The 26,344-nt window shown below is 34.3% G+C and overlaps 1 protein-coding gene and 1 pseudogene across 6 annotated transcripts in view; one reads left to right on the plus strand and one right to left on the minus strand.

Annotated features, from left to right (window-relative positions):
* The window catches only part of Nr3c1 (nuclear receptor subfamily 3 group C member 1), a 95,439-nt gene that overhangs the window by 57,079 nt on the left and 12,016 nt on the right, over positions 1 to 26,344 (plus strand). For 5 of the 6 annotated variants that reach the window (XM_076856769.2, XM_076856773.2, XM_076856768.2 and 2 more), the window contains exons 3-6: positions 9,879 to 10,045; positions 16,539 to 16,655; positions 21,753 to 22,031; positions 23,261 to 23,405. In XM_076856769.2, coding sequence (XP_076712884.1) covers positions 9,879 to 10,045; positions 16,539 to 16,655; positions 21,753 to 22,031; positions 23,261 to 23,405 — 708 coding nt within the window. The remainder of the gene's footprint in view (positions 1 to 9,878; positions 10,046 to 16,538; positions 16,656 to 21,752; positions 22,032 to 23,260; positions 23,406 to 26,344) is intronic. The other variant, XM_076856774.2, reaches the window with a different exon arrangement.
* Positions 2,963 to 3,116, minus strand: LOC143400599 (U2 spliceosomal RNA; annotated as a pseudogene).

Raw genomic sequence — 26,344 nt, forward strand, 5'->3', positions numbered from 1 at the left:
TCAACCTTCAGCCCACCAAGTAGAAGACATTGTTTCTCAACTTGAAGACCTGGATATACCTCAGCTTCTCAGTTCTGACACTTTGTATCAAACAGAGGAAGCAGAAAAAGGTTAAGAATGTTGATTTTGTCATCAGAAAGTCTGAATCCTGATTTCACTAATTATACCACCTTAGGCATGTCAACTTTTTAAAATCTATTGAAATAGTGCCCACATCATTGGACTATGGAGAGGATTGAATGGGATGATCATATAAAGAATGAGCTCATATAGAAGTGCCTAGTAGTGGCAAGGTAACACTATATTCTGGATATAATCTTTTATTTGTTCCTTTTGGGAGGGATTTAACTTTATATAAACACTTAGCACATTAGCTGCTTTACATTGTTTTGATGAAGATATCGTGTATCGATACTCTAAATAAAATAATCATAACATATACTGAACCTTATAGAAGACGGTGGTGGTATGAAGAGGCCCAAGAAATGGGTCCTACCTAAAAGGAGTTAACTGGAAGAAACAGAATACTTCATACATCTAAAGGTCATATAAGATCACTGGTGTAAAGTGTGCTACATGGCAATATTTGAGAGAATCAAGAAGCTGATATAAATCAAATACCATGGTAGACAGTTCAGGTTAAGGAAACATATTTAGTAAAAGCTCCCAGGAAATACATTAAACATAGTATGCACTTTGTATATATTTGTAGAATATAGGATTCCTGAAATGATAAACAAATGGTTTGTAGAAAGACATACAAATGGAGAAAGCAAAATGAACCAGGTTGTGAACAGTATTGTACTATGTACAGTGAAGAAGCCTCTGAGGTTTTTAATCATGATGGGGAAAGCATTTAGCATATGGAGTGGAATGTGAAGAGAACAAATTGAGGCTAGGAAATCTTCCTAGAAAATAGTATGAACTATTTCAGTGGTTAGACGAAGGAACAAGGGAAGACATGCATTAAGAGGTGGCAATCAGAGTAGACAGGAAGGAAATGTATATGACAGTGTTATACGAGAAATGGGAGTGTTGGAATTGGTACAATCTCTGCGTTTTTAAGCCTGGGTTACTAAGCATAGGAAATAAACTTCAAATCTTTCTTCAAGATTGAAAACAAGTTACTGCCATACTTCAGATATAAATGAGTAGCATTTCAGGGATATGTGGTATATAGAGATGTAAGAAGACAATAAGCATTGTCTCCAACATGTTTTTGCCTTCTTTGAGGATGTCACATTTCTAGATCTGTATGTGTTAAACCATATATTGTATATTTTTAAGAGTGAAGAAGCACCAAATGGAAACAAAAGTAGGTCTTCCTTCATTCTAGAAATAACCATATAAAAAGCATGAAAAAGTTTTTCTACTCATTGCTCTTGCCACACTATTTGCAACTTCAGTGCTCTTCCTTAAACTTCATGCTTCCTAATGCAGGCTGAGTAAACAGAACTGAGAACACACAGCCTCAGGAGAGAGTGCTTGAGGTCTTGAGATTTATATTTTCCTCCATCTTTGGCACTCAAATAGAAGAGTGAAGGATTGACACAGCTGTTAAGAACTAAGTTACCTAGCATAATGACCAAAGTAAGGAGTTATTCTTCTTCTATTGACAAATGAAACACATTAGACCTTAGGAAGCATTGATAAGGTGACCATATTCCCTCATATAAATAGATAAAACAGATGAGCCCTTCACAGTGTATCCTTCCCCACTTTTTCACCCCTAAATCCAACTTTAAATATATGGCCAGCTAATTTGGAGTTTACTGAAACTAAGTCCAGACATAAGTGACAAACCACTGGTGTCTTAGAGGTCTGAAAAAATGCATCTCCCCCTTTACTCATCAGTTACTAAAAATTCTTTTGGTCTATTACTGAACAGGCTTTGTTGTTGTAACTCCCTGCTTAAGATAAGTGAGTATAAATAATGAATAGAGCCAGGTGCACACCTGTAATCCCAGTGGTTCAGGAGGCTGAGGCAGGAGGATTGCAAGTTCAAAGCCAGCCTCAGCAAAAGCAAGGCTGCTAAGCAACTCCGTGAGACTCTTGTCTCTAAATAAAATACAAAATAGGGCTGATGATGTGGTTCAGTGGTTGAGTGCAGGTAAGTTCAATCCCAGGTACCCAAATAAATAAATAAATATAGGATAATTTGGAGAAATTGACTTAATCTGTACATGAAATTGAAATCTCTTTCAGTAAAACACAAACCAAACAGAATAATAGGTTTTTCTTTGGTTTGTTGAATTAAGTTAAAATGTATTCTGCTCAAATCACATAACAGAAATATTGTGAAAGTCTTCCCATTTTTGTATTTTATTTTAAAACTATTCCACAGCTTATTTTCAAACAAATCGGTAAACCTTTGGCTAAAGCAAAGATAAATGGGCAGTCAGAAAATACAGTCACCCTGGTGTGTGCAACTAAGTATTTACATTTTTCCTAATGAACACAGATAAAAAAAAGTGCAGGTGACTTTAATATGTAAAAGCCACCTTTTAGTGCTAGCCCTGAAGGGAAAAATAAAATTAGTGATTCAAGCTAATCCTATCATTGATAACTAGGCCTGGATAGTTCCTAGCCTTGGCTGTGTTTTGAATCTCTCTTTGTCTTTTTAGACTTGTCTTCAATCAAAGACTATTTAGGGCTGCTTCAATAGAGCAGTTGTTCTATTTTTAAAGTGTTTAGAAGGTTCAGAAATGTTTTTGGTCCTTTTTATTTTCCACTGTATGTTGCATAAGGTTTATGCAAAGGTTTCTCAATCTCGACACTACTGACATTTGATACTGGATAATTCTTTGGGGGGTATCCTGTTCATGTAGGATATTCAGCAGCACCCCTGGTCTTTTATCACTAGAAGTCAGAAGCATTTCCCTAGTTGCGGCAACCAAAAGTGTCTCCAGATATTGCCAGGTATCCCCTGGGAAGCAAAACTGCTCCCTATTGAGCCTCTGGTATTTGGTTGAAAACTGACAAACCAGTAAGAATATACCTATTCCATTTGTAGTTGTTAAAAATTAATCTAGTTACAGCAGCTGTGTTTCTAAGATTTTTCCCATGTTAATGCTTGCTTTCTACACTTGATCTTAGCCAAAAGGCCGAGAAGCGATAATGCTTGCTTTCTAAGATAATATCCTTTTTGCTTTTTTTTTTTTTTCAATTGGACTGTTTGCATGCATTGAAAAGTTGATTAAACTTTCTTAAATTGAAGGCTAAGCCAGCCACATCGTTTAAGTTTACAAAAGTTTAGCATCTGTCCCTTTTTCTGTGAAGAAACACCTCAAAATTTAATAAGCAATGGTGTATCCTTTTTGCTAGGTACATTAACATCACCATTTAGAAATAGGGCAATTGAGAATTTAGAAACATTACAACATCACCAAGCTACTACACTGCAGTTAGGTTATGAATTCTAGTGTCTGTCTGATTTAGAATCCACAATCCAAATTCTCCATATCAGCAATTTGGTTTGCTGAATTAAGTTAAAATGTATTCTGCTCAAATCACATAACAGAAATATTGTCAAAGTCTGTGGACCCCAAGAGTCCCCAACACCTTTTCAGACTATTTTTGTGGTAATATATAGTTTATTTGCCCTTTCACAGATTTGATATTTGCACTGATGGTACAAAAACAAAGAGGAGTAAAGCTGCTGGTGGCGTAGTGTTATAGTACTTTTTGTATCTATTGCCATGAACTCACAGTTAAAACCAAAAATAAATCTCACTTAATTCTGTGAGGAAGTAAAATATTATTAATTCTATTCAATCTCACCACATACATGCATATGTCTTTTAATATCTATAAGACAAAATGGAAAGATGCATAAAACACTAATGCTGCATCTAGCATTTGATGGTTATCTCAAAGAAAACAATGTAGGATTATTTAAGTTGCACAGGCCATTTTCTGTCATAGAATATTATGAGAGATAAGTTATGGTTTTTAGCCTGGGGTATTTGGCAGATGTTTCTCAAAAATGCTTAAAGCAAACTTGATGGATACTGGTTGCCAGTTAATCAAATACAGGTTTCAAAGAAAAAAAAAAAAGAATTTGGGAAGACTTAAGACTTATCTGCCCTAAGAGCTTGATAAGTGTGACTTTTATATAATCAATGGTGTTGATATTTAGAAGCTCTGCAAAACTCAATAAATTACTGTTTTCCAAATTACTAATGCCTGATACATGTTGAACATCCCTAAATCCAAAAAAATCTTAAATCTGAATGCTCCAAAATCCAAAGCTTTTTTAAGCACTGACATGACATTAAAAAATCTTTCAGACTTTTGAATTAGGGATGCTCACCCAATAAAATGTATGCAAACACTCCAAAATCCAAAAGGTCCATTTTTGAAGCTCTGTTGATCACAAGTATTTCGGATAATGCAACAAGAGTTACCATTACTAAAAAATTCCTTAAGATGGCTTCAGATTCCACTTTTAAATATTAACTATTACAAATCTGCATTGCTGATTCTTGGTATAGTATCAAAAAAGAATATCTATAATTACCTGAACTTAAGCTTCTGGATGACCATCCACTCTTCCTGGGCTCACAGAGAAGGCCTATAGCACTTCTCTTTCCTTGGCATCTTCTAGCATGGAAGTGGGAAGGGACTGGGGGGAAAGAAAGAGAATCCCTAGGGTTATTAGTATAGAGACCTACTTGGTGTTTGACAGTCACCAAGTATACACCAGTGCTTTATATGACTAATATTTCATAGTCCTTACAACCCCTGCCCCCAAGTGGTACTAATAAGGGAACAGACTCAAAAAAGGCTCAATCAGCTAGCCCTTGTCACACAGCTAGTAGAGCACTGAAGTTGGGATTTGAACCCAGTTTTGTCTACAAGGCTGATTGCCTTCCTAGTAGTTTCATGGCACAGTTGAAAAATAACTCTGCTACTCCTTCCTAGATTAAAGTTTCAAAGTTCACTGTCATTTCAAGAATGCATTTTCATGTATCATATGGCTTCTGTACCTTCATAGTGCCTGACACTCAGGCATCAGGAACTGTCTGCTAAATGAATGGGTATAATTTATTTGTACATTTGACGTGCTTCTTATGGTATATGATTAACTTTCATAATCTATCTATGACTGTTTCACCCATGGTCCACTTTACATCAATTACTTTTCTTACATGTTTTTTTCCTGTTTTTTTTTTTTTTTTTTGTATTTTCTGTCTCTCTTAATTTTAACATAAATTCAATAACCTAACACATGATTTGCCTTTCTGACTGGGATTCAACAGATATTTTTTCCTAGAGCTTTTCACTTAAAAAGAAAGCGCCCAGGGTATAGTCAGTTCAAAATGGAACCTCTCAGTATCTTCAAAACGTGTGGAAGAGCTGTAAGCACACACCAAGCAATCAATAACTATTATAGATGATGATGCCCTTAAGACCAGGACATTTTAGCTTTCCCATTCAAAAGGTGTGAAATATTCACTGTTACTATGGTACCTATAATTTCTTTCTTCTGTGGCATCTTATTAAAAGACAACAATTCCATATGGTTTTCCCTAGAGTACTAGTCATTTTGTTGTACCCTAGGCCTTTTAGCAATATCATAGCAAATAACATTTGCAACTGAATATCATTTTGTACTCATCCATTTCTTCCAATGGTGTTCAGTATAGGCCATCATAGTCCTCATATTTGTGTGACAAAAACTAATTTTTCCATTGATGTTTGTGGTACAGTTGGCAGCTTTCCATGTATTCAATTCTTATCTGATTTAGCCTAGAATGACTGCCTGAAGAAGCTAAAAGCATGAGTGTGGTTCCAGATTATTAGCTACTATACGAAAGTCCACTTGTTCAATTAGTTTTAATTTTCCCTTCTGATATCTGTAGCTCAGTTGAGAGGTCTATCCCTGTTTTACATATCTTCTAATTTATGTGATAATTATTTGGGGAATACTGTCCTAGGTTTTAGACTTTGTAATACTTACCTTTCACTTACACAGTGCTTTTATTTGTAAAATTGTTGCACTGAAAGAGAAGAATGAACATATATTAATTGCCAGCTGGATGTAGAAACTATGTTCTAGACTTTCTATATGTTGTTTTACAACACACAGATGATGTCTTCACCAGTCTACTGATGAGGAAACTGAGGCTCAAAGTAGTAAAGTCACACAAGCTATGCTGTAGTATAACTAGGATCTGAAACATGTCAGTTTAATTACAAATGAGCAAACACCTGCCATTGCCTGCATTATCTCTTTTTTAAAAATTTGTTTTTGGTTACAGATAGACACATCACTTTCATTTATTTTTATGTAGTGCTGAGGATCGAACCTAGTGCCTCACATGGGCTAGGCAAGCACTCCACCACTGAGCCACAACCCCAGCCCTGTATGACTTCTTCTAGAGACTTTGATATTCTTTTTACAGGGTCACTCAAAGGATAAATGAGATTGTATTCATGGAAGTGTTCTAAAACTACAAAGTACTACCAAACACTATTTAAAATTGAAACATACACATATATGTGTGCACATGTGCTTAACTTGGTGCAGAAAACGTTACAGAACTAACCTTTCATATCTTTAAAACTTTAAACAATGCACTTATTTTCCATAAGCTAAATATACAAGCAAATGGTTGGTCCCTAAAAATAGATGTCAGGTGATAGAAATTGGCTGGGCAGTAATAAGAGCATCTTAAGAACAGAAGCCAGGGAAGTTTTTGCTTCCCCAACACATTGCTGCTCTAGTTCACTCGCTCCAGGACCTTCCTACTTCTCTGTAAAACTCTGGCCCAGAGCAACTCCATTAGTCACAAGTTTCCATTAATCTGGGTAGCTTGTGCCAGACCTACAGCAGAGTCACTTCAGGTTATTCTCTTCTAACACAAACTTACTTTTTTAAATTGGTTCTTTTTAGTCATATATGACAATAGAATCCATTTTAATATAATTAAAAAAGCATGGAATGGATCTAATTCAGTTCTAATTCAGTCCCCAGTACCACCCCTAGTCCTATCACTTGCTCCTTTCCCTTTATTCTTACTATGGGTAACTGGCAGAAAGATCAATATTTTTTAATTAATTTCTTATAGATGTACATGATGGTGAGATTCACTGTGATTTATTCATATATGTACATAGGAATGTTATGTCAAATTTATTCCACTGTCCTTCCTTATCCCTACCTTCTCCCTTCCCTTCATTCACCTTTGTCTCTTCCACTAATCTTTTTTTATTTTTATCTCTTCCACTTTTTGTGGGTTAGCTTTCACATATTAGAGAAAACATTTGACCTTTGGCTTTGGGGGACTGGCTTATTTCTCTTAGCATAATAGTCTCCTCTCCAGATCCATCCACTTAACCAGCAAATGTCATAAAGTCACTCTTATTTATGGCTGAGTAATACTCCATTGTGTTCAGATACCACATTTTCTTTACCCATTCATCTGCTGAAGGGAACCTAGATTGGCTCCTTAGCTTAGCTGTTGTGAATTGTATAGCTATAAATATTGATGTGGCTCCATTACTATAGTAATATACCAACTAGGGGGAAAACTGGATCAAATAATGGTTCTATTCCTAGTTTTTTGTTTGTTTGTTTGTTTTAAGGAATCTAAATACTGCTTTCCAGAGTGATTATACCAAATGTAGTCCCACCAACAATGTATGAATGTGCCCTTTTCCCTTCAATATGTAGTCAGGTTCACTCATTCAAATCTAGCAAGGAATCAATACCTTGTGATAAGGAAGCATGCAAGAATTCTTCTTGACAATGTTCAGAGAACAATGTGAAACCCTAGGGCCTATTCCCAGAATTGGGGTGGTAGGAATGCTGTCCAACTGAAAAAGCCTCTTAGATAAGCAGACAGTTGACAAAATACAGGAAGTTTGAGGACAGAATTTAGAGAAAGCTTGAGTTTAATGACTCAGTTACTCAATATTTTAACACAAATGATTGATCACTTTATAATTATTACCGTTTACCTGATAAATATAATTTTAACCAGGTTGATAGCTCAAAACAAGCCCTTAAATTAATATGCTCTCTGAATTACTTAAAGCATCCCTGTATTTGCAATTTAGTTCTGTTATTGGCTGAATTAAACAAACACATGAATTTTTAAAGAATAAAAAAGAGACAACTTCTTCCCCATCTAAGTTTATAACTAAATGGCATCTCTTTTTGAAACCAGACATATTAAGCAAAGTTCAAAAACAGGTAATGGTATGTTCATGACATTTCTTGTGATAACACACTTTAATAAGTCCAAAATCAAAATGGGTTGCTACCATTTATATTTTTGAAAATTTGCTTGAGAATGCATAACCAAATAAAGAATGGGCAGTCCCTAATTATAAGCAGAAGTCTAGAAATTCTTTTAGTTACATAAATCAGCATGTGAGATGAAAATTTCTTAGGAAGATAAAAAATTGGAAACCATTGTACATTTAATATGAAATGCAATAGTTAATTTTTCCTCCAGCATTAAAAGGATCAGTTTTGTTGCTTGGGGAGTAAGGGGAGGGGAGAGGGTATGGGGATGGGAAGAAGGGTGGAATGAGATGGACATTATTAACCTGTATACATGTCTAATTATACTACCAGTGTGACTCTGCACCATGTTCAGCCAGGGGAAGAAGTTGTGCTCCATTTGTGTACAATGTGTCTAAATGCATTCTATTGCCATGTATAACTAATTAGAACAAATTTTTTTAAAAAATTTTTTTTTCAGAAAAAGAAAATACATGTTTATAAACAATTATGGCAAAATGCTAAGATTTGGGGAATATAGGTAAAAAAAGTTCTTACCCATTGTACTGCTTTCAACTTTTTTGAGTTTCAAATTTTTAAAGAAAAATAATGTATCTTTTAAATGCTAGTAAACATTAGGCCTGTGTGATAAGAAGTTTGCAAAGTGAAAAGTAAAACCTGATTTTTTTTTTTTAAAGAGAGAGTGAGAGAGGAGAGAGAGAGAGAGAATTTTTTTAGTATTTTATTTTTTAGTTATCGGCGGACACAACATCTTTGTTTGTATGTGGTGCTGAGGATGGAACCCGGTCCACACGCATGCCAGGCGAGCACGCTACCACTTGAGCCACATCCCCAGCCCACAACCTGATTTTTTAAAAAAAACAGATTCACATTTTTCATCTTTTTCTTATGGGTATTTTTATTGAGAGCAGAGGGCAGAATGGTCCTCTGTGTTGAAAGTCTAGTGCTTTTTCTAGTAATACTGTAAACCCAATAGGAAAGTTATAAGATAAAGCTTCTGGATTAGTCTTTTCTAAGTCGTAAGAAACTGTGGTTTTAACTAGGATGACATTGGAAGTGACACATGTAGGACCAAACCCTAAGATGGTAAGAAATTTTTACTCTAGTAAAAGAGATGGGTAGTATTGTAAAGAGACTCTTAAATTTAGAAATATACTTGTACAAGACCTCAAAATTAAGAAATAAAAGATTAATGTCCTAAATACAAGGGTAGTAAGGATTGTTTTTAAAAGAGTGATGAAAAAGTACGCTTTGTCTTGATGGTTGTGGTAGTTACATGACTTACCCATTTAATAAAACTTGTAAATTATACACTTAGAAAATGGTAGATGTCATTGTTTATGACACCTTATTAAAGTGATTGTAAAAATTCTAAGTGAAATTTATATTGAAAACTAAAATTGCTGAATGAACTGCAACCTCGCTATTCTTCAAAAAATAATTATATTTCAATATAATGTTACTTCAGTATATTTAGATAGGATATTTTAATGCCTGCTAATACATGAAGCCAGAGTTCAGTGTGAACCTGCTGACACGGAGTGAGAAGCTACAAGAAATATATTCTGACATCGCTTTAACAGTCATCACAATTAAATCACAAATGTTTTTCCTCTTCCTTTAGCCCTGGAATGAGACCAGATGTAAGCTCCCCTCCATCTAGCTCCTCAACAGCAACGGGACCACCTCCCAAACTCTGCCTCGTGTGCTCTGATGAAGCTTCAGGATGTCATTATGGGGTCTTGACATGTGGAAGCTGTAAAGTATTCTTCAAAAGAGCAGTGGAAGGTAGTGTGTGTTTTGAAGAGTTTTATTTTTCCTCTATGTGATTCCTATTTCTCAAAGTGGAGTTTCAAATTTCCATTATATATAAAGCTCACTAAGGCTAGACATCAGTAATGAAGGAAAGAAAGGTGGCTCCTAAGTCTTCCAATGGGAAGGAGATACTTTTAAAAACCACACAAACAAAACTAAGATAGAAAAGTATACATTGAAGGGTGGGAGTTAGGTGAGAGGCTGAAAGTAACACTATAAGAAGGTGCTGTATGTGAAATGATGATATAAAGTTTGGGCAGTAAGATATATTAATGATATTAAAATTGTGTGCTTTCACTCCCCATAAGCTAGTTGGTTTCAAAGACAGAAACTATACTTGTGCAGCAAAAATGAGTAATAGGAAACGTTGGGGGGAGGGGGCATTTTTTGTTTTCTGTTAAGTTAGGGCACCATGTTAAGTGGTATAAACGCCAGTAAGAGAGGAGGTCAAGCCAGGCATGGTGGCATGGCTCAGGAGGCTGAGTCAGGAGGATTTGGAGTTCAAAGCCAGCCTCAGCAACTTCGAGGCACTAAGCAACTCAGTGAGCCCCTGTCTCTAAATGAGAGAGAGAGAGAGAGAGAGAGAGGAATTCAGTCTACTGAAGTGAAAGATGAACCTATCATTTGCAAACAAAGATTAAAGATTAGGGTTAGGGTGTGATAAACTGGTTGAAAAGATCAGGAAAAAAAAATGTATTTTTTAAGAGATGATTTCACTATATAAATGTTTTATTAATAGAAACTTATTCTTAAGATAGATTTAGATTGCTGATGGGGCTGTAGTATTTTCTCAGCCAGGTACCCAGTCAGCCAGGTACCCAGGTGTGGTGACGTATGCCTATAATCCCAGTGATTCAGGAGCTGAGGAAAGGGAATCACAAATTCAAGATTCAAGGCCAGCCTAAGCAACTTAGTGAGGCCCTGTCTCAAAATAAAAACTAAAAAAAAGCCTGGGGATGTAGTTTAGTGGTAAGGCACCCCGTGGGTTCAATCCCCAGCACTGGAGCAGTATGTAGGGAGAGGGACTTTTAACATTTTGCCAATGAATCCACTTCAAAAAAAAAACTAATAGTCCTATAATTTAGTTATTTGTAAAGCAACCTGGAGGTTGTGTGACCTGAATGGAATAACTAAAGCTCTGAGTATGCTAGTTCTTAAAGAAATTATTATTATTATTTGATTGGTGTTTGCATACCCTTCAGTTACATGAGTCATTTTGTTTGGATTACTTTTTAATACATTAGCAAACTATAAAATTGCTCATGTCCCCACCTAAACCAGAAGGATGCAAATGTTGGCCAGTACAGTAGCTGCCACCTATTAAGTAGAGTCATAAGTAAAACTTAGTGTGATGCCCTTAACAATGAATGTTATTTAACACATACCCCCAAAAGGGAAGTATTTCTTGACCTCAAATTGTTACTTTATACAGCACTCTCTTAAGTATAAAATATTTCTATGATATAAAGTCATCGATGTTATTAATAATGCTGTGTATAAAATTAACAAGATGATTTTCAGAAGTGAAATTCAGAATGAGGCAATGGGGCCTTAAAAACTGGGATTAAACAGAGATGTCTCCAAACAATGTCTTATCCTCAGTAGTACACTGAGCATTAAAATAGTAAATTAATAGCATTAAAAAATATTTTTCACTTACTATTCTTTAAAAAAGGGCTACAAATTTCAAATGCCTACAGGGACTGTGTGTCACTCTGGCCAAATATATTTGTGGGAAGGAGGGCAGGACTGATATATTAGAGAGGGCACAGGTGCCTCACCTATAACCATCAAAATGCAATAAACTCAGAAAACAAAGCTTGCCAACCTCCCAAATCAACACCATGGCAGGCCATATGCCCTCTGTGCTTAATCCTTACTTTAAAATTAAATTCTTAATACTTATTTTTGGTAAAAGTTGCTCTGTTTTCCTCCTTTATTTATATTAATCCTTTATTTGGATTTTAATAACATTCTTGAAAACCCTTTCCAGCACTAAAATTCTGTAATAATTTGATACCCTCTCTCATAGCATTCTTCTCTTTATCCTATCAAGACACAATGAAAATATGCTTTAAAGCTGAGATAGTTTCATGTGTGGGGCATGCCTGAAATCCCAGCAACGCAGGAGGATCACAAGTTTGAGGCTAGCCTCAGCAACTTAGTGAGGCCCTAAGCTACACAGGGAGACTCTGTCTCTAATAAAATATATAAAGGGCTGGGGATGTAGCTCAATGTTTAAGCACCCTTGGGTTCAATCCCTGGTACCAATAAATAAATAAAGCTGAGATACATAATTTGGTGGGATTTCTTAATTATAAACATATAGCTTTTTATGATTAGTATCATACATTTAGCACTCCATTTTTAATACCTGCTAGAAACTATAGGTTTTTTCCTAAAATTGGTGAGGTATAATTAATACCCATTTAACTATTAGGAAATCTGCAGAGAAGTTTTACATATTTATTTTCCATGCAACTCAGATCAAGGATAGATATTTTGTCTTTTTTGTTTGTTTGTTTTTTAGTATTAAGGGAGCTGCTTTTCTGTACATAAAAAGAAAAAGTAGCCCCATTTCTTTTTATGCATACTAGATCCAAGATCTTTTTCCTCCCAAGGCCCTTTTTCTTATACTTCCTTTGTCCAGAAGTGCATGTAATCTTTGTTAGTAGGTCATTAAGGTGGTATAGTAAGTTAAGAGTTAGTGATACCTGTGTGTCAAGTAAGTAATATGTTACAAATATATCATTTTATTAATGGCTCTGTGAGTTCTTAGATACTGCTATCATCTGAATTTGTGAGTTTAAGTGACAAAAGTGGGATTAAAGAGATGTCTCCAAACAATGTCTTATCCTCAATAGTACAATGACCCTCTAAATTGTACAGGATAAACTCTTCATCTGGCAGTTTACAATGTAGTTAGACATTAACTAGAAGAGTGCTCACAATGTGCTAGGCTCTAAGAATAATCTACATAGTTACCTCTAACCCTCATTGAAGCCAAGCAAGGGAGGTACTAATTTTCCAATTTTACATATGAGGGACGAAACTCTGAAAAGTTAGTAAATGTTACTGAGATCACACAGCTAGCAAACAGTACCAGGACTGAGATAAACAGCTCCTTGGCACCCTATCAGTATACTTTCAACAATATACCTCTAATCCTCAGATACTTCAAACAGGGCATATACAACCTGCATGTTCTATATGCCCTTTGCTGTGTTTCCCATTTCCTCTACCATTTTGATGATCTTGTTCATGTTCATCATCACTGTTCTTCTTGGTTACCTTTAAAAAAAAAACTTAAAAGTTTGTTGTTTATAAAATGAATAATTTATCATTCCTGCTGTATTAGTAATCTATTGCTCATAAAAAATAATCCTTAAAGTTAATAGCTTATAGCAACGTTTACTATGTCACACAAACTCTAGGAATCTGGAGTGGTCCCAGAACTCTCATGAGTTACATTCATTACGTACACCCAGAAAACTGGGTGGTCCCAGAACTCTCATGAGTTACATTCAGGCTATTGGTGGGGGCTACAATCATCTGAAAGCTTGTCTGAAGCTGAAGGACCCACTTCCAAACACGTTTACATGGGTTTTGATAGGAAGCTTCAGCTCCTTTACATATGAGGTGGCCTTCTCTAGGGCTGCTCTCTAACGTAGCAGCTGGCTTCCCCTAGAATGAATTATTAGACATTGGTTACAGAGGCCAATCCTCTACCATAAGAAGGGACTACACAGAGTATGAATACCAAGAAATAGAGATCACTGAGGGCCATCTTAGAGACTGGCTATAACACCTACCATAAATGGAAAATCAGAATCACTTGCCAAAAATAGATTTTAACCATAAAAATAAGAATCACATAAACAACAATGTTAAGAAATCTCAGATGACCTAAAGGCTTTTCACTTTACATCTTAAGGGATTTGCCAAGTGGTAGAAAACAAAGAACTCCAAAAGGAAATACCTCATTGTCTTAGAGGGATTGACAGAAAATTACTATTAGTGTTATATGGCTTGTGAAATAGTGAACACTATTTGAACTTTGTTTTATAGGTAAGGAACAGACTTGCCCAAATTCATCAGGGGAATTGTACTTTTCTAAGATTCTTAATTATGCCCAAAACAGATAGGATAAAGAAATCACTCAGTATTGGGCTGGAGCTGGGGCTCAGCAGTAGCACATTTGCCTGGCATGTGTGAGGCACTGGATTCAATTCTCAGTGCCACATATTAATAAATAAATAAAAAATATCAACAAATTTTAAAAAATATTTTTCAAAAAAATCAATATTAATAACCAGGCTCAGTGGTACACACCTTTCATCTCAGCTACTTGAGTGGCTGAGACAGAAAGACCATAAGTTTAAGACCAACCTGAGCAACTTAATGACAAACTGTCTCAAAAATAAAAAGGGATGGAGGTGTAGCTTGGTAGAGCTCTTGTCTAGCATGTATAATCAGTCTAATCCCCAATGCCACCAAAAAGAAAAAAGAACGCCACCAAAAGAAAAAAGAAAGAAAGAAAAGGAAAGGAAATCATTATTAGCATAAATTATATCTTCTGATAATTCAACTGGATATAAAGAAAACATTTAAATTTCTTGCATTTAGCAGTGAGTAATTTTTTTCTGTGGTTTTTTCCAGTTATTTCAGGATAATTTAGGGATATTTTTAATGGGGGTAAAACTTCATAAATGCTTCAGTTATGTATTTGTTGTTCTTTCTTTTGCTCTTTAGAAGATAGAATTATTGGATTAATGCTTCTCACTAACCCAATAAAGAAGCTAGGAAAGTTATAGAATACAGAAAGGAATTGAAAGAGCCAGCAAAAACATTTGGCATTGGAGAGCAGCTTTAGAATAAAAAAATTTGTAGTACTTACTGTCCATTACTCAACTTTGTAGCCTATTGTTTAAAAGGATTTTAAGGCAGATATCTAAAACTAGTTCTTAAAGAGCAGGAATTAAATATCTTATTAGGAAGAAATAAATGTTGAGGGGTTTTGTTGTTGTTGTTTTTAAATTCTAATCAAGTTTTAGGTTGTCCTAGGCATAAAAGATCTTTTCCTGGAAACCAGGATTTAGGTATATTCAACCTAGTGAATTGATCATTACTTAATTCCCTTTCCTTTGAGTATGATGAATTCTTGAGAACTATCCCTACAGAGTCTTATAAAGACCACTGCCCCCCCCCATAAGATACATGACATCTTAAGTTACATCTGTGTAACTATGCTGGTCTTGTGTAGAATAACTTTTACTGGGCCAGCAGAACTTCCCTTGGTTTGCTTCAACATTTAATAACCACATTAAAAAGAATATTACAAGAATATTTAATTAGGGGATGGGGAGAGACATAAAATATTTAAAATTTTCCTTGAACATTTTTGCCAAGAAAACTACTACAATTCTTTTTTATTTTGTTTTATTTTCATTTTGTACCAGGGATTGAATCCAGGAACATTTAACCACTGAGCCATATCCATAGCCCTTTTTATTTTTATTTTTTTAATTTTGAGATAGGGTCTTGTTAAGTCGCTTAGGACCTCACTAAGTTGCTGAGGCTGGCTTTGAACTTGTGATCCTCCTGCCTAAGTCTCTCAAGCCTGTGGGATTATAGGCAAGTATCACCGTGTCCAGCCACAATTCTTAACATATTACTCAACACTGAATACCAGATTTAGTTGATAACATTCTTAAAGTCAAAGGTGAATTCAAGCATCTTTATTTCTATAAGTATGAAACAATGATCTCTGTAAAGACTGTCTATGGTAGATAGTTTGAATCTGTGATTCATCTAATCAGTTGCTGGCAAGTTTAACATTCAAGAGTAAACTTGCTGTTAACCTTCACTTTGTTTTAAATTGGGAAGGGGAAAACATTTTATTTGCACATGGTGGTTTAATGTTGAATTCAAGTCATTTTCTCTTTGTGATTCCCATAGTATGTTTTAGACCAGTTTTCTCTTCAACATTAGGTCAGAAGTCATAATAAGATAGTGATTACAGACATCTTCTGTAACTGACTGTTAAAAATACTATATAAAGCACAATTTGTCAAGAAAAAAATGCTTGCCTCTGGTGAACAGTGATTAGACTTGGGTATGAAGACAATGTGTTGGGTACAGTTCTGCTTTTCAAACTCAGAGCTAATTACATGGAGGTATACCTCAGTTTAGTAGCACACTTCAGATTTGTGCATTTTTACATATGTGTGCATTCAGTAAGGTTTTAATAAACTACTTTCAATTTGTTGAATAAGATCTTTTCTTCTTTTTTTTTTAGTTGCCCTCTCAATTTAGCAAGTTATGTCAGTGTAGACAAGTACAGTTATCTTCTTAATCAATGACTTTGGATCTTGGCCATTTTCTACCCAAAACAAAAATGGAAAAAGGCTCTCGTAAAAATATCCTTTAAGATCTGTGGAATTTCAACAGTGTCTTTTATTCTATACAGGACAGCACAATTATCTTTGTGCTGGAAGAAATGATTGTATCATTGATAAAATTCGAAGAAAAAACTGCCCTGCATGCCGCTATCGAAAATGTCTTCAAGCTGGAATGAACCTGGAAGGTAATATAAATTGCTAATTTTACTTAAGATATTAAGTAAGGACATATAATAATTTAGTGAATCCAGTGTATATATGTGCTTGACTAGCATTTTATTGCCCAGAAAACAGGAATTATTTCATGAATATATTATATTATGATCAAATTTATTCACCAGCTCTTGTTACAGATGCTGATTTCAGTACAGCCAAGCTATACACTAAGAAAGGAAATTATGTAACAATGAAACTTACATAACTTGAAGCAACTTTACTTTTATATCTCTTAATTACTTTTTTAAGCCTCAGCTATTCCCTAGGGTTGGAAATGTTTCTACACTAGATACATTTACATGTGCATTTTTCTTTTACCTTTTAAAAACACACCATTACTTGGAAATATTTGTCTTATTGTAGCTCTGCAAGGAAAAAATAAAGAAAACTCGGGGCATTGGATGGGTTTGTTTTTGTTTTTCAAGTAAAGAAACTGAAACTATACGTTAGGTTTGCTAACCCTAAGTTGTATAATTAACGTTGATTTCATCATTAAAAAATGTTCCTCTGAAAAGTGTTTGGAATTTTGGTGAAGTTGAAATGGCAAGTTCTATGAATCTGTTGATCTAATAACTCATGTGTTGTTTGGTATTTGTTGTGACAGTAGTACTTTCATTCTATATGTATTCACCAACAAGGCAGTCACTAGACATAAAATGAATAAAAGTGCCTATATTCAACAAGTTTACCAATTATTTAAGTTTCAAAGTCAATCACAGAATAGCATGGCATACCACAAAATACCATAGGAGCAAGGAGAAGATGATCACCTAATTCTGTCCTTGAAAGTGTCCTGGAAGAAATAACATTGAATTTTAAGTCTAGAAGTTGAGTAGGAATTAAATGAAAAATAAGGGCAGAGACATGATCAGATTTGTTTTAGAAAGAATAATCTTGTATTGAGAGACCAATTAAATGACTATACCGTTAATCCAGATAAGAAGTGATTTTTGGATAAGACAGACTGATGGTGCTATCTAGCACACACTGTATGTTAACAAATATAAAGAGTCTAATTCCCTACACCACACACAAAGCTAAGTGTGACCAGGTTGTTTAAACTTGACTGCAGAGTGCTAATGTCAAATTAAACATTGCTTTAAATAAAATGATAGTTACCCATTTTTCTTGGTGTACAAAAGCTACAAAGATTAAACATTCATGTAAAAGTTTACTTTCAGTGTCACAAGTATAGTTTATTTTTATTATAAAAACAAGTTATTACTCACTTTTTTTGATACTAGATCTCTGGCCAGATTTTAGATACTAGAGCTCTTGCCAGATTTTACCCAGTTTCATTTCGCTACTCTCTAATCTACTAAGTAGATAGGATACTTGGAGCATTTAAATATACACTTACCTCTCTCTTTTTAAAAAAAAAAATATATTAAAATTCTCTCTAAATAAATAAATAAATAAACACAAGTTTGGTTTTTAGCAATGACCTAAACGTTTTCATCCAGCTATTTTATGTATAAAAATAAAAACTTAAAGGATAAACCCAAATAAAATTCTATCATTTCTATCATATCACTAACATGAGAACAATGGTTGCTTACTCAGTAACATTTTTAGGTACTCTCCTGAATGCATGTCAAGTTTAGATATCTCGAGTTTTAAGCATATAATGCTTCCCTCAGGAATTTCTCCCATATCCTGAGTATAAGGAAATTCTTTATTCAAAAGAAATAAGATATACTAACTATAATACTCTTATTATATATATATATATAAAATACTATATTATATATATATATAAAATACTATATTATATATATATATATATATATATATATATATATATAATACTCCTATTATACTCTTATCAGTAATGATACTGATAAGAGTATAATAGGAGGTGTCACATTTATCCTATTGCTCCTTCCTTTTACAAACAGCTAAATAATAATTTTATAGTGTCCTTTGCTCTTAACCTCACAAGAAGACAACCAAGACAGTGACTATCATAAAAATACCATTACAGCCATTTCCAGTCAGTCTGTTGTTGAAAAACTGGCAGAATTTTTTTTCTTGAATGAATAAAATTTAAGCATATAATTTAATCTGAGCAGCATTTTGTCAATACTATATTAGCAACCAACCAATAGTATGATTTTATAAATGGTTAATGTAAGATCTGAATGGAGAGAAATTTACCTTTGTCAACTTCTTTCATGGGCCTTCCTCTACTCAAAGGAGAACCTCATGTCTAGGATAAACCTTATATCCATTTTTATGTAATACACAGTAAAACAAAGTTCTAGTTGGTCATTTTATAACATACTAGATGTTAGCTAGCACATGTGGTTGGTATTCCGATTCTATTTGTACACAAAATGAAAGAAAAGTGGGAAAGCCTCATTTTTGTTTTCAAGTAACCCCAATATACACAAATCTTCTATTCAGGTAAGTACATGTGTATGTCAGTAATGTTTGGCAGACTATAATACTTAAGAACAAAATAGATCAAGTCAGGTATTTCACACGTTTTCAGTCTTTAGAAATAGTCTCTTGTTCACCAGAGTGCTTCCTTCAGCCAAGCAATTTTAATGATAGGCCCCAGAGTAACTTGACATAAGCACTTATCTCGCTGTCAGCCCAGTTCTGTCCATAAATGTAACATAGTACTATTTCAAGTGGCATATTTGATAGTGTTGCCCCATACCAAGTAAATCTCAAGATTTATTTTAAGGCAAACTTCTTCACTGCTTGAAGTTTCTGGCATTTAAATATACATAAGTTTTTAAAATGGCGATCCTAAATGTCTTATGCACATTTCATTTTAAGATTGTAATCGTTCCAAAGTATGGATTTATTTTTTATATAAACAGTCAAAAGGAACTTACAGAAAATAGGCTTATGGCATTATAAGATTTTTTTTACCTAATATTTAAGTATTAAGACCTTATCACAGACGCACAAACATTTTTATATAGAGATTATATATTGTTAACTGCTGCTCTACTATATGTTCCAAAGGGTCAGAAGCTTGGATAAACTTTCATTAATGAAATTCCTTAAAATTAGTGATTGCTTAACTAAATTATTCAATTAACTCTTTGCTGAAGATATCTTGAAAATGTATTAGTATTACTTCTTGCTTTAGTCAATTCAATGTAACTTAGGTCCCTAGAACTTTTTGAGCTTTATTAGAAAACATCAGTTCTCACTTAGGACTACAGATAAGTAGTCAGAAATTAAACCAATTATATTCTGAATCATAGAAAATGATTTTTAAAAATCCTTCAGTTTGTCATTATCCTTTCTTCTTTGTTCTGATGTAGAGGGCAGAAATATGCATCCTAGACTACTTGAAGTTATGGTTAATTGAGACATTTACCAGGATTATTTCAGCATATTGATTTGGGACATCCATATTCTCTCAAACATTGTCAACAAATTACATTCTATAGTTTTGGATCTCGGTTTCTGTGAAATGCTTTTGGTTATTTAAAGGGTTTTCTTATATACAGGAGCTCTTCTTTTTTAAAATTTGCATCATTCCTTTATAGAGTTATATTATCTGAATGTAAAGAATTAAAAAAGGGGCTGGGGATGTGGCTCAAGCAGTAACACGCTCGCCTGGCATGCATGGGGCGCTAGGTTCTATCCTCAGCACCACATAAAGATGTTGTGTCCACCAAAAACTAAAAAATAAATATTAAAAAATTATCTCTCTCTCAAAAAGAATTAAAAACATTCTCCTACAAATTGAGGTAATGAGGTGTCTCTTATGGAACCTAGGAACATATTTTACAAATTTTTACTGAATTAGTTCTCACTACAAATTTGTAAGGTTTGTGAGGTAGGGGCTAATAGTTTCCTCTCCTGCAAAATGAGGATAATAAAGACTAGGGAGTAACTTGTACAGAATACCCAGCTACAAAATGGCAGAACCAGGATTTAAGTCCAACATTCTGGTTTCATATTTGTACTCTTTATTACTATACCATTCAGCACCTCCAAGAGCCTGGCAAACTAAATTAGAATGGAATGATCCTGCTTCTCTGTTTTGATATGTTATCTAAAAATTCTTAACTCTCTCAGTGCCCACATAACATTGTTCATTGTACACAACAGACTTTTGTTTCTTCCTTTTCTAACATTGGACATTAAGATATAGTTCCTAGCACAGTATCTTGTCTTCCATAAACCATGTGTTTGGTCATTTTAAGGACAGAGGACCTAGTAATTATTTTAATTTGCATTTATTTTTTTCACTTTGCAAAATATTTTGCATCCTGACAACTGAGGCAAGTTACATTTCTTCTTTCCTATAAATTACATTCTTTGCCCTTCCTTGGAGCCCTCAGTACTATCTCATAATTTTATAAGAGAATGTAATTCTTATTTAGTTATCTTATTAAAGTAACTTCAGGAGTATGAATAAGTTTACTAAAAATATCTATAGAATCCATGCTTGTTATTTGATTAGACTTTTTCAAACAATATATGTGATATGGATGGTTTACATTTATAGTTATCAGTATAAATCTTCCTTATTTTAATTTCCCTATGTGTTTTAGTCTTAAGTAGTATCTATCATGTAAATGGAAAAAGTCAATTTTTCTATTGTTATATTAAATATCTGTCTTTCTACAAGTATACAACAATGTAGCTGGCTTTGTTAAATATACTGTCATAATTTTGGTTAATCCTAAAATACAGTGTCTTAGGTCCTTCCACAAATTTAGTTCATTCTTTCAATTGATTATAAAAGTAATTTTCCTTGTATAATTTATATGAACTTTGAAAATGAAATAACTTACGGAAAAATCTACAGAAGTGGTTTGTTTAGGTTGTTTTAACAATGTTATAAGATTTATTCATTACAGTTATACAAAATGTTACTAGCTTACTTATAGGGAAAATTGGTATGGGAGTGGGTGGGTAACTGGATCCTTTTCAGGAAAAAAAAATTTTTTCTCCTATGTCATTTTTTCATAAATGCTGAATAAGTTATTTCTCCTCTTTCAGTCTTAATAGTTTCAGAAATTGAAGATACCTCTAAATAACCTTTGCAGCCCATATCTCCCTATAATTCATTTTTTGTTCAATACCCACAGCTCGAAAAACAAAGAAAAAAATAAAAGGAATTCAGCAAGCCACTACTGGAGTCTCACAAGACACTTCTGAAAATCCTGCTAACAAAACAATAGTTCCTGCAACATTACCACAACTCACACCTACCCTGGTGTCATTGCTGGAAGTCATTGAACCTGAGGTATTATATGCAGGATATGATAGCTCTGTTCCAGATTCGACTTGGAGGATCATGACCACACTCAACATGTTAGGTGGGCGCCAAGTGATTGCAGCAGTGAAGTGGGCAAAGGCAATACCAGGTAAGGTGCAAAGAATGACAGAACTACAGTATAAATCTTTATTTTCTTGAACAAAACCACTCTGGCTCTTTCTTGTCCTTCCTCCTTGATCTCATGGCATATCTTGTTGCTCCTACTCAGTTCTAAGGACTGAAAAGCAGATGAGCAAGTAGGGTATCCACAATAAAACTTTCATACTGTTTCCAGCTTTTCAGATCTTAACCCAGAGCACAATTTTAGGTAGGATGGTATAATATCAGAACTAGAGCTACAGGACTTACTCAAAATTCTTTTTACACTTATGTCTAGTGGAAGAAAATGTATACTATTTCTAAGAATTCCATTTATTTCCCTTCAGGTTATTTGTAAGGTTTGTAATTATCAGATGTATTGACTTTGTCAAAATGTACCAAAACAAAATGATTTTAACTTCACTAAATTAAATTAACTAATTGAATATAAATCTAATGTTTAAGATAATTTTAAAAGTTTCCCTTTAAAAAAAAAATTTCCCTATTAGAATTTTTGCATGGAACAGGAGAAGTCAATGTTAGTGTCAACCCTGACTTTACAGATAGAGAGGAATTGACCATATGTTGGTCACACAATAGAAGAAAGATGACTAACCTAACCTCCTATCATCCCTGTTATATCAAGGGAGAAAGAAATGTGAAAATTGGAAAAAAAATTTAATTAAATCCATTGATTAATATTTGATGCCAGGACTCTTTAGCTTTCTGTTTCATAGTTTAATTCATGTTATTTAAAATATGCAAAACGTGACATAAATGAGCTACTTGGAAGTTTTCTTACATAGAATGCTATTAAAAAGTTCTAGGGCCAGGTGCAGTGGCACATGCCTGTAATCCTAACCATTTGGGAGGTTGAGGCAGGAGGATTACGAGTTCAAAGTCAGCCTCAGCAACTTAGCGAGGACCTAAGCAACTCCATGAGACCATTTCTCTAAATAAAATACAAAAAAGGGCTGGGGATGTGGCTCAGTGGTTAAGTGCCCCTGTACAAAAAAAAAAAAAAAAAGAAAAGAAAAGAAAGTAAGTTAGTTCTCAGGGCTTGGATTTTAATGATGATAAAAGCTAGCTGTATACACTTAGCTTTCATATCATTTATCTGTTAAGGGTCTGACCTAAACAAGGCTAATTGACTTAATTGCTCTTAGGCAGTTCCTAGAGACATGATCTTTTTTTTGGCAACTAGACTGTTGCCTAATATCTTTATTTCTCTTAATACAGGATTCAGGAACTTACACCTGGATGACCAAATGACCCTCCTGCAGTACTCATGGATGTTTCTCATGGCATTTGCCCTGGGGTGGAGATCATACAGACAATCAAGTGCAAGCTTGCTATGTTTTGCTCCTGATCTGATTATTAATGAGTAAGTTGTATATGAGTCATTTCCCCTGTATTCATTCATAGTCTATTTTTAACCAGATGATATTTTCCTATGAACTGCTATTGTAATAATTCAGGAGAGAATCAATCCTACCAGGTATCTAGGAACTGGGAAAACTTGAAGTAGAGTTGTTTATCAGTGCCTGCAGCACATCAAGCATAAAGTAGAAAAAAAGTGCATGTGGCATTATTTCTGTATTGCTTTTATTACATATCCCTACTCCAGAGAAGAAAAGAAACATGGGGAAACTCATGTGAATTCAGTAGGGGACAACTAAAAGGTGAGGACATCTGTGGCTGAAGGATGTGAGGTATGGACCCAGACACAAGAGGTCTCTTTGGACAGCAAGACTCACTCAATGACTATGGCTTAAAAAAAAAAAAACAGGAACGAGTTACTGGGTTTTTGTCTTAGGTGTTTACTAAGGGAGGACCAGTCAAGCCTTAAGATTTTTTAATCAACTATTTTCTTATCCTGTGGGTCTGTATTTATGAAATACTTCAGATATATATTCCCCTTTACTTAACTGCTGTTCTTTCCTCCTTAGTTTCCCTACTGCAATGTATCCTTCATTGTGTTGACAGTTCTGATCACATCATATAAATTCCAATATACAGACGTTTTCAATACCACCTTACTGATAATCCAGTGCATACTCTATATGGTTTCAAGTTTTTGAGAACTTGGCCTCACTTTCTTTCCCATTGTTTTTCACACATTCTGTTTCCAATCAGTTAATCCACATTTCAAACATACCATCAGCTCATGGTGTTTTATCACCAAATATGACCTCTCTCTTACACATCTCGTCTGTCTCACTTTCTACTTTGTATTGCTACTTTTTGTGCCCGTAGTTTATCTCCTTTATCAGAATGTAAATGAGGAGTTCCTACACACACACACACACACACACACACACACACACACACACAGTATGATAAGATTAAAATGGAGTTTATGTGAAAAAAGATGAGAGTCTTATTGTGAACTATGGATGCTGTTAAGACTTCCTCCCCCAAATTAATGAAACCTTAAACCACATTAGTATAGTAATTAGTCCCACTGTGCTCTATTTGAGAAAATCCATCATTAATTGTTTGAGAACTGACATATTAAGAATATGTCCAGAGTGGCAAGGAGTTTGATTGCATAACATGGAATAAATATGAGATGTTTACAGAGAAGAAGAAAGGAGACTTGAGAGCATGGAGGACAGCTTAAAGAGATAAGTATATGAAAATATAATAAGTATTCACTATTGGGTTTTCCAGGTACAAAAATAATAGATAGGAAGAAAAGAAAAGCATCCATGTTTTAGTAGAAACTAGGTGATCTGATCCCCAGGTCATTTTAATAAGAGATTCTTAGGCACAGTGCTAGAAGCCAGAGATAACAGGGTAACCCTAGATCTAGGACACCTCTTCCTTATACTACTACTAGGTAAATCTAAGGCCTTATGCCTCATAGGATAAATGAAAATTATATACAGTGAGATTTCAGGTTTCTCTGCTACTAGGATAGCTGCATAGAAACTAGGCCAAAAATTATAGCCAGACTCTTTAAGTTAATACTTTATTTTCCAGCACTGATTCATCCAATGGTATGTGAGTATTTACCAAGTTCCAGGTACTATTAGGGAAATGGTGAATATAATAGTGAATAAAATAGATGAGAATCCTGCTAATAACATTCTGATATGGGAATTCAAATAAATATCCAAATTTATTCCAGAGCCATGATTCCATAGTGTGAGAAGAAGGTAGGAGACAGGGAAGATATTAGAGCAGAGGGCATTCAAGCCCGCAAAGAACCTTGAAACAAGCTTGACAGGCATGAGAAACTGAGAGGACACTAAGTATAAGGTATGAGTTTAGAGAAGTGAACAGTGACGAAAATCTTGTAGGTCTTAAAATAGAGTTTAGGTTTTATTCTAGGACCAAGCAACAGCCAGAATGGATTTGAGGGGAACAAATATTCATATTCCTAATAAGGTACCTAGTTTGTGACTACAGCAAAGAACAAGAAAATAAGATTTATGTTAGTGCAAGAGACAAAGATAACCATCAAATACATAGAATAATTTCAGAATTTGACTGTGATAGAGATTTTACTATAGAGAAGTCCATTTTAGATAGATTAGGCTAAGACACAAAGGAGAAGAACCAGGCTTTATAATAAGAAGCAACATGATTAGGCATGTGAAATACATATGCTATATTCAACTAATTGATTTGTATTCTAAGAAGGGCCATATCTTAGTCCTCAGCTAGTAGCTCTACCACAGCTTCACAGACGTACTCTCAGTATGGGTATCAGAGAAAGAAGTCACCTTGACACTCTCTTGCCAAAAAGAGGATTATTCAAACCATCACATCACAGTGTAAGATTAGTTGTTTGATCCAATTTTAAATTAACTGGTAAATATATTTAGCTTTTATGAAAAGTCAGAACATTGTTACTTAGTTCAGAATCCAGCCATGTTTTTAAAAGTGTCATGCCGATAGTGTTTACAGGCACTTTCTAATAATCAGTTTGAAGGCATTTAATTGGAATTAAAACCATGAAGAGATTTATATAAAACACCAACATTTTCACTTTCATTTGTAAAACTAAAGTAATCTAGTTCAGAGTTTTTATTTTTAGGGCATTCCAATTTGGATTTAAGTAGTCATAGACCCATACAATTCCTTACATAAAGTGGAAATTACTTCCCAAGAAATTTACTTTAGTTTCATGTTCATGTTCATTGTAGAATATGGAAGAGAACTTTTCAAAGATTTTTAACGAGTTGTTAAAGGATTATTTTTACTCACTGTTCAGCTACTATTCTTGTGTTCTTATGCTGCATGTATTAGATAGACAGGCCTCGCTCTCTTTTCTTCACTGTATTTTCATACAACTCTAGTGTCTCCCAACAGGCA

This window comes from Callospermophilus lateralis, chromosome 5 (assembly GCF_048772815.1).
Source record: "Callospermophilus lateralis isolate mCalLat2 chromosome 5, mCalLat2.hap1, whole genome shotgun sequence".
In the NCBI taxonomy this organism is placed as follows: Eukaryota; Metazoa; Chordata; class Mammalia; order Rodentia; family Sciuridae; genus Callospermophilus; species Callospermophilus lateralis.